Raw genomic sequence first — 12,806 nt, 5'->3', positions numbered from 1 at the left:
TGTTTGGGTTAGCTTGGACGATATTATCGAATAAAATCGAAGAAATTACCTTAATTTGTCGTTATGACTTTGATAACAAGTTAAAGTTATTCCAAACAGCCTTTAAATCATGCTAAGGACCCGAAAAAAGACAAAGATGTACCGATAAAAATGACATTCGTCGTTTCACACATAAGCACACAAACTTTTCCTTTGGGGTTTATAGTGGCCGTGCTAATTATTATCAGCAAGTTATTACTATTAATAGTTTTTGTTTTCTTTGTTTTCCCTTGCATCAGTGCATGCTGATAACAACTGCTGCTATTGATTTTTTCCATCTCCACTGCGCTGGTGACAAAGAATAAAACGGTTGATTGATACCGTTCTTACTGGTTTGAAAAGTGATCTCCCTAGGTTCGCTGCATCCGTTCACATTATGAGCGATCACTTCCACTATATAGGACGTCCCTGCATCCAGGTCTCGGAAGATGAGAGAGGTTCCGTTTAAGTCCGCCTTCTCTCCGCGCACGCACTCCAACTCTGGGGATTTTACGCGGATTTCGTACCTACGCGATGGAGTCATTGTATATTGAAGAAACACATTTATTTCATTTGCTGAGCAAGTCTGCACTCAAATATTGAGCGTTGATCACTTCTCTTAATTATGCTAAGTACAACAACAATAACGATTTAAGCTCTTTTACGTTTGTCTGTTACTAACTTACCACTCAGCCCCGTCGACGTCACTCCACGAGACACGAACCGACGTGGGGTATACTCTGTCATGTGACCCCTCTTCGGGGGCTGGTAATTCCCCTGGAAAAAAATGGCAATATTTTCAAAAAATTTTGAAATAATATTGGTGTTTTTTTTCCTTTGTACCTTGGCAAGACCCCGATGCCCTTCGCAGTCTTTCCAGCCTATCGTTGTAGATTACGTCATCGTACATGACATAATCTGATGACGCTTCCGCCAGCAAACTATGGGAGAAGTCTCGAGCGAAAACGTTTAGTAGAAAAATCGCAATTCTCAACATAATCTAAACTAAACTACTTTCTGCGGAAAACTGCTGTTATAGGCTACGCAAAAGGTACAATAATGTCTTATTTTTCGTGCTTAATCAAAGCACTGATGCTTTCTACTTTTCTTGTCGCATCAAATCTACTTGATTTTGCTGTCAGATGAGCAATTACTGATATCGCATCAAGTCTCAATAAACCTGCTTTGTGTGACAAACAACTCCAGAAAAACATTTACAGAAACTTTTACATTCACATTTAAACTTTCAATTGCCTTTCTGCATTATTATTTTGAACTATTAATCTTATTCAGAAATTGCGGTTTTCCAAAGCAATCGAGATCTATGCGCTATGGATCAGTACTAACAAGTGCACGGCGCCTTTCAAACTGAGCAGTTTTTGCAAAATTTCAAAACTTGTATAGTTCTGTGCAGATGCAATAGTCGATGATGAGAGGCGTTGAAAAAATAAGCAGATAAATTATTAATTTTTGTAGACGCAGTAACAACCTGAAAATTACTCATTGAGTGAGAAAATGAATATTTTATGACAAACGTTATTAAAGGAATCCATCTTACAGCGAATTAAATATCTGGTGCTAAGTGCCGGCAAGTCATAAATCTGATGCAATAAATATCGCAAAATTAATAATTACAAAAATTTTACAACGAAGTAGCGCAATCTATAGTAAGCCTAGATGCTGCAAACAAACAGTCTTTAAAAATATGCTTCATTCTTAGCTAAGTGTCTAATCTGGGCTTAACGCGCTACAATATTTTAAGTAAACAAAAATCGCCGCCTTATCTGGAATCAAGTGGTTGCTACAATACAACTTTCTTGATACCAACAACATTAGCAACTTACGTGATAAACGAAGTTTATTTTTTTAAATTGCACAACATAACCCCAAAAAAACAAATTGCATATAACAATGTTAACCCACTGCAAAGGCAGGAGGTAAAATAGGCAAAGATGCTGCAAAAAAGTTAACGGAAAGTTTTACAACATATCCAATAACTTAAACGTGACGTAGCACCCAAAAACAGATAAAAAATTACGCAAAATTCTTGTCAAAATACAATACTATTTGTACTACCGTTTTCTAACGTCATAATAAAACACTTTAATATCAAATTTTCCACAGAAATAACTTATGGCAAAAATTGTTGCTTTCAACCCATTGCAGTATATAAAGGAAATCCACTAACCCAACCTAACAAATTACAGGACTTAAAAACAATGCACAATACAAAATAACACAATGTTCACAGGATATTTGCACTTATCTGGAGAATAATCTACGTTCTAAAACACATTTTAAGGAGCGGGTTTGTGGCATTAAAACGAGTTGGTCGCTTAAAAGGCACAAAGAACATGGTCACGGCGTGTCGTATACGGCAATATGGCGCAAGTTTTCTTATTAAAATTACCAAAAATTCTGGTTGGTTATGACTTATGACAGTTGCTCCAAGTTTAGGAGTTTCGTTAAAATAATGGCAAAAGCGAACCACACGTATTCAAATTCACTAAAGGCATTTATGCTACATTAAAAACTAACAAGGTAGGAAAAACTGCTTTATGAATCAGCACTGCCAGTATTAAACACTGCACAAATGGAATGACTTTTCAAATAATTCTTTATATGAATAAAAAATCTTGAAAAACAAAATTCTTGATATAAAATGGCATCGAAGTTTGGTGATAAATAAATTATACAACAATCTAATGCACACGAAGAAATTTCAATAAAATACCAGACACATACACATATGACAAGGCTTCCAGTATCATGAAAACAAATGCTACTAGTTTAGGTTTTTTAGAAGAAAAACGCAATAATTTATAGAATAATATGCTTTCAAAGTTCAGCAGCAGTTATGCAGTATACGATCCCGTTATTCTGGAGTCTATTATTCGAAAACTCTCACTTTTTGATATAAATCATCAATGAACATATTTCCTCTTACCGGTATCTATTTCTATTTGTATCCCCTTGCTTTGTTCTAAATATTCCACTTATCTGATAGTTTTGTTGGGACATGATAATGACATAATGTTGCTGGAATAAAATGGTCCAGACTAACGAGATCCCATTGTAATCCAACTTCTTCAATTGACACTATTCTCGAGAAAGTGATCGACTTAGGCAACTTAATATTTACACAATACACATGCTTTGACTTAAGTAAGTTTAACGCTAATTGCCCATATCAGCTCAACAAAAGATTTACAAAAGGAAGGATTATCAACGTCAATAACTCCACACAATACAAAGATGTGCCTAGCATGCCACTACGAAAAAACTTATCCCAAAAAGAAGAGGTAATGGGGATAAATCGAACCAACCTGCACCAAAATTACACCCAACCGATTGTGGTTCCCTCTCAGGCAGGAGAGTTTGGATTTCTGTTAAACTTCACCAGCAGTTGAACATCCGTGTTCTTCCAGGTCCACCTCTGATATTTGTTTAAGTTGTCGCATGGCAGTAAATTGACAGTGACGCCTTCCTCGTGGGCAGTAGCACACAAGCCGGTATACCCATGATATAACTGCCGCTTGTCGACCTACACATGGAGATTTTGAACACGATTAAACGCTTTTCCCTCCACCAGTGATCGTTTGCAAAGTAAAAATCGGTTATGATCTCCGAATATTCACTGTAGTGAGACAGGGGCTTAACTGATAAAAAGTGTTAAGCTGATTCTAAAATGTATACTTTTGAATTAAAACACCAACCAGGTATTTCCACAGTTGATTTCCATACTGGCCATGACATTCCCACAATACAATGGGTTTATTCAGACCCTGTCCATCAATACACACTTTCCGTACGGATTCCATGCTTGTACCAGGTCGTATGTCTTCTTTATAAGTCAGCAAAAACTCCTTTAAAAGGGTTTTGGGTTGAGGACAAGCAATAAACACTTCAGATATTGGATAAAAGTTATCTTACTAATAAATGACGTAATGTGGTGAAAACCTGCTCTAACAATCAAATAATAATTCATTATAAAAATGGTGTTATTATACAATTATTTTAAAACTTCATAAAAAATACATGCTGAAAAAAAATCGTGAATAATCCTGTATCCACAATGGCTCTTCTTATTTTAATTTATTCACACCGAACATGTCCAATGCGATACGACAGGTTTGTTACAAGCATTCACATACCTGCTCTGCTAAGTTCCTTGGATTACATTGTGATGCTGTGACGGTTTCTCCTTGCCTTCTATACATGGAGTCAAGGCACAAACCGGAACCTTCATTATAAAGCTGCAACAACATTTTAAAGTAAAAATATTTTAACGAGAGCACTTAAGTTACGAAAAATATTACTTAACAACGCATAGAATTAGATTAACTAATAAAATACAACTTACCGTTCCCCAAGCTGCTGGGCTGGGCACGATCGGAGGGTAATGTTTTAGGAGGTCCGGGGCAATTTCATTCATGAACCAATCAAATGATTTGCATTGAAGATCTTCGCGGAGCTTTTTTTGCTTCGAAAGGTCACCGGGGTCAATGTGACGGACGTGAGGTCGTTTGTTGTAAAAGTATTCCTTGTATTCGTCCATCCAGACTTCAGCGACACGTTTAAAGTTCTAATATAGGATAAAAGTAATGGACATTGACGAGGAACATAAATAAGGAAGTCCACAAACACAATGCAAAGCTTTTTGGCAAATTTTTCATTGAGTAATAACCACATACCTTGTTAATGTTGGTTCCCTTAGGAAGGGAATAAGGCATAAATTCTCGATAAATATGTCCCACTCTTGAGCACGGGGCATCCAGGATTTTTCCTCCGCACATCCAGGCCTGTAAGCCAAAGTGCATTCGATTATTTCAATATGTACTATATTTGATGCAACCATAAGAACAAATAAGGGTTCGAAATAAAAAGGATTCTTGATATGTTTCATAGCTATATGTAAGATTTAAGTGCTGATGATTAGTTTTCTGCCATGCATTTTAGGCAACGTCAAGAAAATTTATACAGTCATTGCTCACAACTCAAACTTAATTTGTTTCATGACATCATTTCAGTTTTAAAAAGTTATACTTCTGAAGTAGTGACCAAAAAAATCGCCAACCAGTGATCTAACAATACCAATTATAACACAAGTTAATTCTCAAAGACCCGCACACATTGAGTAACAAGCAATAATTGGCTTTTGGGGCAAAATTTTCTCCAAAAATTTATTTGAATTTCTATTTGGGAATTTAAGGGTTTAGGGGCGTTTAATTTTTGAGGTATGGCTGCATTAATAAAAGCTAATGACCTTAAAAGATAGTTCATATTGTTCTCCTCCCCAAATCTCTAAACCAGCATCATATTGGCCGATTTCCTTGAAGTACAATCGATCGATAGCAAAGAGCCCTCCAGCCATAACCGGATCTCTGTAAGTCACAGTTTTCACTCATAAGCAGTTGGCATTAACTCAAGCTTAGATTAATGCTTGAGACCTATTCTTAATATGAAAGCGCTTTTGAAATGATGACAAAAGAAAAAGATGAAACAAATAAAATTGACTGACTCAAAAGGATCACTTGGATCCTCCAGTTGCTTATCAGGAGGAATCGGGATTCTTTTGTAGTAAAGTTCCCAATCAAACGCTCCTCTCATAGCGTCCCCAGGCTGAGTGAGATAATTAAACTTGTCGTTCTTGATGATATCAATCATCGGACATGTAAGCACCTTCCTGTCAAGTGCTATTGGTTCTATGATGTAATTTAGAAGACAGTAAATAAATGTGTTTGCTCTATTCAGTAATTACATGTAGTTCTATATATTTAAGACAAACATCCAATCCTTCAGTCACAGTATCAAAAATATTGGGATGATATATTCATTATTCAGTGATAAACGTGAAGACAAAAAATTGAACAACAGTAATCATTTGAGGGGTTTACCTAGCAATGGTGGTAGCCAGTTATGTGTTGCTTCGATATGGGAATCAAGTATTATAATTACGTCTCCTGTCGCCACATTGACACCTGCTAATCTCGCTCTAATCAAGCCTTCTCTTTGGGGAAGCCGAAGAAGCTTTACTTTTGGATATTTTAAAAGTTCTGCATCCAGCTTCTGCTTCAGGTGACCTAATACAATTTGGCACTTCATTACCTTGACCTTATTGTAATTTGCATTACGATGACAGAATATTGTAATTCTCTAAATCCTATAAATAGTTTTACAGTAAATTTTAAGCAGAAAAATAACAACCGCTCATGACAACTGAAATCGATTGCAAGCATTTTCTATATATTCACCAGTGTCAAACACTAAAACAAGATTTTTGGTATGTTTAAAACTTAGAATTATCCCCAGAAAACCTGTTATCTCAAATTACACATAACGGGGGTTTTACCTTGTGTACTGCAGTCATCGACAAGTATTATTTCATGAAGGAGGGTTGGCGGTGAGCGATTGATGATGCTGTGCAACGTACGGAATAAAGTTGACCAACCTTCATTATGAAAGGGAATTATAATAGAAGCAGTGGGAAGGTCAGCAAGATATTTTCGCTTCAAGCAGCTGGAAAAGATTAGCATAAAATGGGATTCAGGAATAGTATACGCTAACCCTTTAAAAGATTTATAAAAGTTTACTTTACAGATTTTTTCCTATAAACGTAAAATTGCGAGTCAAATGTAACTAAATTCATGCAATTTCTTTCACATTTTTTATATGTGGACAACAGGATAATGAAAGTCGTACTTGGGATGCCTGATGTCGGAGAGTGATCGATTAAGTGATACTCGGTTGCTGACCAGAATATTGAAGCCGTTTGCAATAACAGCACTTTTAGTCTCTTCGCCTCGCAGTAACGCAACCGGAGCACCTTGTTCACCAGGTCCTTAATCAGAAATTTTTTAAGGCTATTTACTTAATGTAAAGACTATTTTTAGGCTAAATCTTCACTTCAGCCACTTTCAGCTTTAATAATTTTAACTCATCAAAGATTTAGACAAATATTTTGCCATACAATTTGCTAACAACCTAAACTCTTACTTTATTTGTTACAATTGAACTTTGTATAAATTCATTACTAAGCTTAGTTTAAAGTTTATAGCTTTAAAAAGCTATTTCTATAAAGCTGTTTTCAGCACACCAGTTCTTAGGCGATCTGCTTCAATGGCTTTGTAATCATGCCAGTCCTTCTTAACAACCTTGTTCCTGGCAATATTTATCTGCAAGTAAAATAACAAGACGGTAAATTTTTTTGAAAGTAGACCATTTTATATAGATCTAGATTCAGAAAGCAGTACTACTGAGTTGTACAGAGGGCTTAAGCGGAAAATGCCATTTGCAAAACATGGTGGAAAAACCCCCACAACTTTGTTTATACATGTACCTTAATATAAAAAAGTTTGTGTTTAAAAATATAACCATTAGGCTCAGTTTTTAAAGAAAACTCTGCTTGATTTTAAAAGAAATTTGTATACTGTAACTGCTACTACTGTTACTGTTAAATAGTTGCTACTGTTCTCAATTAAATTATTAGATCACTAATCAGCTAAAACAGACAAAAAGTTAGAAAGTTGCATATCGCTCACAAGCTAATTTCCCCACGGTCAATACCGGTATATGCCAAGAATTAATAGTTTTCAAACTTCAACATTCAGTGGTGATGAAACTCAGCATACAGGTTAAAATGTTATTATTTAGTCATAAGCTTACAGCAAATAATATTTCAAAATTCAATTCAATTTCAATAATTCAAGTGAAAACCTGTTTGACTTTCTCTTCAAAATCATTTTTAGAAATAACATCTTTCGTAATGTCTTCATCCGACCGTCGTTGACGAATGTTATTGTCTGTGAAATGTTCATCATCTCTGCCCAGTACATAAAGTAGGAAAACCATGCAGCCAACAGTCAATAGTGCAACAGCACTTCTACGAAACTTAAACCTCATTTTACAATTGGCCCTAGATACAGTCCGTTGTTAAACACAGGAAGTTAGTTTATGAGAAAAATATATAAATGTAAAAAGTTATCTAGGGTTAAAAATGACTTTTATTTGTCTAACTAAAAAGTCATAACATATTGTAAACTAATCTTAACTTAAATGCAAGCAGAATCTTATTTCAAGTTTAGCCCAAACAGTTTAATAATATCCCATAGTGAAAAGTGTTGCACCAGCACACACCAAGTTCAACAACGCACGCCTTTTTTTAACTTTTTTATCTTCACGCCGATTTATAACCAATAAAAAAAGAATTAAGGCTTCAATGCACGTCATCAAAATTTGCTAAAAGATTTTTACACACGAGTTCTTGTCAAAAACTGCCTTACTTTTCTGTCTGGCTAATACCAACTTTTTGAATTTTTTCCTTACTCCTGACTTAATTTCCTAATTTACCCAGGTAACAAACAGAAGTTAAGCTTAAAAAATTTGAGTTGAAACAGTGAAAATTGTTACAATGTTTAAAGTAAGTCAAATTTAAAGACAGTTCATTAAACAAAACATAAATATTCTACCATATAGTCCCAAGCTGTAGTGGAAAGTGTGGCACCTGCATGCAGGAGATTCAGCAACATGCAAGCCGAATATAGTTTACTGAACACGCTAATTTACAATATGTAAACAAAGAAAAACTGGTTGTTTGAACACCAATTTATAACAAATTAAGCTAACAATTGAGACTTCAGTGCACGCCAAAAATTGCATGTTTGATCGCACAATTTCTCGTCCAAAACTGCCACATTTTCTAGTCAGGGTCCCAAGGCAACTTAAGCAAGGAACAATCATAGAGATAAAGTCAAATGACGATATGGAAACCCTGCTTTTAAAAAAAACAAAGTGAAAAATGTGACACATGCATGCAAAAGACTTGTCAATACACCATCTATAGCCTAGGCCGGCTGCAGCATTTATGCCAGTTTGCAGTTAAGGTGCACATCCAACTTTTCCACATTCAAATATTCACGCCGGTTTATGACTGTAGTCTGTATGATAAACAAACAAGGCAATATTAGTTATTTGAACGTTAATTCAGAACTAGTTAACGAAGAATGGGGTGCCCGTACACCCTATTGCGCCAAATTTTGTGTCTTTGCAGTCTGCACACAACCCGATTTCTCATTGTAAACTGCAACAATTTTCAGTACAAGATGATCCTAGTTGCCTTCGTTTTCATCGGGATCGGGAATTACCCTTTGGACCAAAATGGCAAAAACTTCATAGAAATCCGAGCTCTTACGATTACCAATATTGTAATTCTATACTGATGATGTTCGTCATATTTTCGCTTTTTTAACAGCATAAAAATTTTAATTTGGTGGTAGCCTTCGGCTAGTACAAAAAAAAAGCGCAGCTGTATATATATTCATACTATATATTCTCCATAACTCTAATGTAACCTATTTGATGTCAATATAACACATTACCGTATATACTGTAGGCCAAGGTTGTTCAAATGGCGGATCGCGATCCGGATCCGGATCTTTTCAACTTTTTATATGGATCTTTAAATGTAGCCTTGAAAAAAAAACTTTTGAAACTTCCTTTTTTTTTCAAAAAAAAAAGTTTTTTTTTTCAAGAGAAACTTTTTTTTTCCAAAAAAACTTTCACTTTTTATGTGGATACTAATTGCCAGGGTTGAAATTAATTTTTTGAATTTATAATAGCATAATTTTGCTCCCTCTCAGCATTAAAGCGTATCGTTTTCGTTTACTCATTTACACACCACTAACTCGACTAACTATTCTCTTGTCTTCTCTTCTCGCGGTCAGCTGGTTTTCTGCACAGCGGGGGGGGCCGCGGCGAAACAAAAAACTTCTAGAAATGTATCACTTGTACAAATCATCAGAGTTATTATCAACATGGCCAGTAAGAAGCGGAAAATTGATCTAGAAAACAGACAATTCAATGGTGAATGGACTGAAGATTACTTGTTTGTGCTCAACCCAAGCAATAAACCCAAATGTTTATTGTGTGACTGCACTCTAAGCATGATAAAGAGTCAAAACATCAAACGACATTTCTTTACTCATCATAAACATTTTAATGAGAAGTACAAGCCTGGCTCATGGGCCAGAAAACAGAAAGTTGCGTGTTTAGATAAGTCTGCCAGCTCTCAGAAACAATGCCTCTCAACATTTGTGTCTGAGCAATCAAAAGCCACAGAAGCAACACTCAGCATCAGTCACATTCTGGGCAAGCGGATGATGACATACAGTGATGCTGAAGCTGTTAAAGAATGCATTGTTGAAGCAGTAAAAATCATGCATCCAAGTAAGAAAGAAGTGATCACCAGCATGACAACTCTCCCGCTCTCCAGATTGACATGTACACGGAGATGCACTGATATCGCTGAGGATTTGCATGACCAGGTGTTGATTGAAGTCAAGGACGCTGATTGCTATGCACTAGCTTTAGATGAATCAACAGATATTACTAATTGTGCCCAGCTTGCAGTATTTGTTAGGTGAGTTGATATTATAAGTATAATATTGGTTGTAAATGGAAAATTTCATTGCAAGTCCAGTGTCAAAAACATTTTGTATATATTTTATTTTTTGTACGCAAATTTGCATGCAGGTACTTTCACCACGGAGTGTTCAATGAAGAACTGCTCGCACTGATCACACTACATGGCAATACTACAGCAGCTGCGATATATGATGCACTCATAAGCAAACTTAAGGAGCTTCAGTTGCCAATTCAGAACATTTGCGCACTTTCCACTGATGGTGCACCCGCCATGATAGGAGCATGTCATGGTATGTCATTACTCATTACAGTTGTATGTATGTCATTACAAATGTATTAAGTCTAATAAATATTTCATTGCACAAAATCTAACATAGCATAGCGGCCATAGCCTAATTATTTGTATTGACATACCTCAAGAGGTAATATGACTTTACAGTAAATAACTCTTCCAATTTTTATGTAGGTGTAGTCACCAACTTGAGAACCGAGTACTGTCCTGATCTGATAGGAATCCACTGCATCATCCACCAATCCGTACTATGTGCCAAGCTGTCCGGAGACTTCCAAGAGCTAATGACTGATGCAATGAAACTAATCAATAAACTGAAAGCAAACTCATCTCTAAAGCACCGGCAACTAAGGAACTTTCTAGATCAGCATAATGCTGAATTTTTTGACTTACTCACGCATAATAACGTGAGATGGCTAAGTAAGGGCAATGCTTTGAAAAGGCTGTGGGACCTTCGTAAAGATTTGGTCATGTTTTTGAATGAAAAGGGTCAAACTAGTACTCTGCTTGAAGGTACCAATCTATGTAACTTGGCTTTCCTTGCTGACTGTTTTACCCATCTAAATACTCTGAACTTGAAGCTCCAGGGCAAGGGGCACACTATCATTCAGCTGTGGTCAGCAGTGAAATCTTTCAAGCAACAGCTGTTGCTATTCGTTTCAGATATCACCAAAGACATGCTCCACTTTCCATGCTTGAAAGTGACTCTACAAGAAGTTAGCTGTGATAATGATTGGTCATGCTTTGTCGAATTTCTGCAAAATTTGGACACTGAGTTCTGTAACAGGTTCAAGGAATTTTATGAAATCAGTTCAGTTATAGAACTAATTTCACATCCACTGTTTGCTGATGTTAATGGCACTTGGAAAACACAACTTTCCACTGAATATGCATTGCTGGTGTCTAAAATGCAGGTAGAACTTTGTAATCTTAAAGGAGATGAGATTTGTATCGCAGATCCAAATGTGTTTTGGTTATCACTTGTAACCTTGGAAAGGTACCCAGTTATAACCAGGCTGGCTAGAAGGATCCTTACTTGCTTCGCTTCTACGTACCTTTGAGTCGTTGTTTTCATCAATGAATTTTGTAAAAAACAAGCATAGAACGAGACTCACAAATGCTCATCTTCATGAGCTTATGAGGATATCAGTAAGTGACAGAAAGCCCCGATTCGACGCTATTGTGAGATCTAAACCAACTCATCATTTTTCTCACTGAAATAATCTTGGAGCTGTAGCACACTTCACTTTTGACTATTACAAAGTTATTAATATGTTGTAGGGTACATTTTCATGAATAAAGCACCATAAAAATTAAAGCATGTCCAATATATTTACTATTCATATTTAGTGGATCATCATGTTGTCAGGTTTGGTTGTGGTGGATCATGGCAGAAATCATTTGAACACCCCTGCTGTAGGCTATGTTACGTATTTACAGAATGTTATGCAATGTATTATTTACGTTCAAAAAAAAGTTTTCCAACATTATGTTAAAAAACCTTAACATCCAAAAAATCAAAATGTTAACTTCACTTTGCTTTAAATATTGCAAAGATCAGCATTGCAGATATGCTAAAAGTACTGGTTTCATAACAAAAATAGCCTGTTACTGGTCTACTGCGTTCGCAACCTATAAAAATAACAAGCTCATAATAGCTGTGATGCATAAAATTAATTCAATGGTTTCCGTTGGAAATTGACGAAAAAGCAAACGAATTTATCTGTAACGATGTTACATTCCACATGAAATGGCATTTAAAAAAGGATACTGTAAATTTAGCCAGATTGATTAATTTAATCAGATTTGTTCAAAGGTGATTGATCGCGTGCGTACCACCGTTGTAGTAGTCCACTGATGCGCAACACATCCAAATAGACATTTTCTGCAATCACGTAAACCATTTTCCGTTGGTGTCTCAGTGATAGTGTCCAAAATCTGAAAAGTGAGATAAGGGTTACTGGGAAAAAGTGGTCAATCCACAATTTTATTTCCCCACTTCTGACTTTTGGGAAGACTAAACAATTATCTTCCCGTTTGCATTTGGAAGAAAGCATTTTGTAAATATTGCTTG

General features: G+C 35.9%; 3 protein-coding genes across 10 annotated transcripts in view; 1 reads left to right on the top strand and 2 right to left on the bottom strand.

Annotated features, from left to right (window-relative positions):
• The window catches only part of LOC143465242 (uncharacterized), a 45,316-nt gene extending 44,293 nt beyond the window's left edge, over window positions 1-1,023 (bottom strand). For all 8 annotated transcript variants that reach the window (XR_013118597.1, XR_013118598.1, XM_076963489.1 and 5 more), the window contains exons 1-3: window positions 862-1,023; window positions 705-795; window positions 370-545 (exon numbers count right to left, since the gene is read on the bottom strand). Coding sequence is in view for 6 of the 8 variants with exons in the window: in XM_076963489.1 (XP_076819604.1) it covers window positions 370-545; window positions 705-795; window positions 862-1,015 (421 nt within the window). In the remaining 2 variants the exon portion in view is untranslated. The remainder of the gene's footprint in view (window positions 1-369; window positions 546-704; window positions 796-861) is intronic.
• Window positions 1,024-1,858: 835 nt separating this feature from the next.
• On the bottom strand, window positions 1,859-8,150 carry LOC143461978 (polypeptide N-acetylgalactosaminyltransferase 10-like). Its single transcript, XM_076959951.1, has 13 exons — window positions 7,735-8,150; window positions 7,115-7,193; window positions 6,721-6,859; window positions 6,371-6,537; window positions 5,916-6,101; window positions 5,540-5,723; window positions 5,285-5,402; window positions 4,713-4,820; window positions 4,382-4,603; window positions 4,173-4,274; window positions 3,735-3,884; window positions 3,345-3,562; window positions 1,859-3,117 (listed from the first exon to the last, which is right to left on the bottom strand). The coding sequence occupies exons 1-12, from the start codon at window positions 7,918-7,920 to the stop codon at window positions 3,383-3,385; spliced, it is 1,821 nt and encodes a 606-aa protein (XP_076816066.1). The 5' UTR covers window positions 7,921-8,150; the 3' UTR covers window positions 1,859-3,117; window positions 3,345-3,382.
• Window positions 8,151-9,427: 1,277 nt separating this feature from the next.
• On the top strand, window positions 9,428-12,164 carry LOC143461987 (general transcription factor II-I repeat domain-containing protein 2A-like). Its single transcript, XM_076959964.1, has 3 exons — window positions 9,428-10,435; window positions 10,549-10,730; window positions 10,907-12,164. The coding sequence occupies exons 1-3, from the start codon at window positions 9,831-9,833 to the stop codon at window positions 11,791-11,793; spliced, it is 1,674 nt and encodes a 557-aa protein (XP_076816079.1). The 5' UTR covers window positions 9,428-9,830; the 3' UTR covers window positions 11,794-12,164.
• The last annotated feature ends 642 nt before the right edge of the window (window positions 12,165-12,806 follow it).

Source organism: Clavelina lepadiformis, chromosome 1 (genome assembly GCF_947623445.1).
Source record: "Clavelina lepadiformis chromosome 1, kaClaLepa1.1, whole genome shotgun sequence".
NCBI classification, from domain to species: Eukaryota; Metazoa; Chordata; class Ascidiacea; order Aplousobranchia; family Clavelinidae; genus Clavelina; species Clavelina lepadiformis.
This window is presented reverse-complemented; position numbering and strand designations above follow the sequence as displayed.

Excerpts from the sequence above, each read along its gene's own strand:
- LOC143461978 (XM_076959951.1), bottom strand. The coding sequence starts at position 7,920 with ATGAGGTTTAAGTTTCGTAGAAGTGCTGTTGCACTATTGACTGTTGGC. Across the intron at positions 6,538-6,720 it reads TCCGACATCAGGCATCCCAA|CTGCTTGAAGCGAAAATATC; the intron begins GTACGACTTTCA and ends AATCTTTTCCAG. Across the intron at positions 4,275-4,381 it reads GCCCAGCAGCTTGGGGAACG|CTTTATAATGAAGGTTCCGG; the intron begins GTAAGTTGTATT and ends ATGTTGTTGCAG.
- LOC143461987 (XM_076959964.1), top strand. The coding sequence starts at position 9,831 with ATGGCCAGTAAGAAGCGGAAAATTGATCTAGAAAACAGACAATTCAAT. Across the intron at positions 10,436-10,548 it reads CAGCTTGCAGTATTTGTTAG|GTACTTTCACCACGGAGTGT; the intron begins GTGAGTTGATAT and ends ATTTGCATGCAG. Across the intron at positions 10,731-10,906 it reads CATGATAGGAGCATGTCATG|GTGTAGTCACCAACTTGAGA; the intron begins GTATGTCATTAC and ends ATTTTTATGTAG.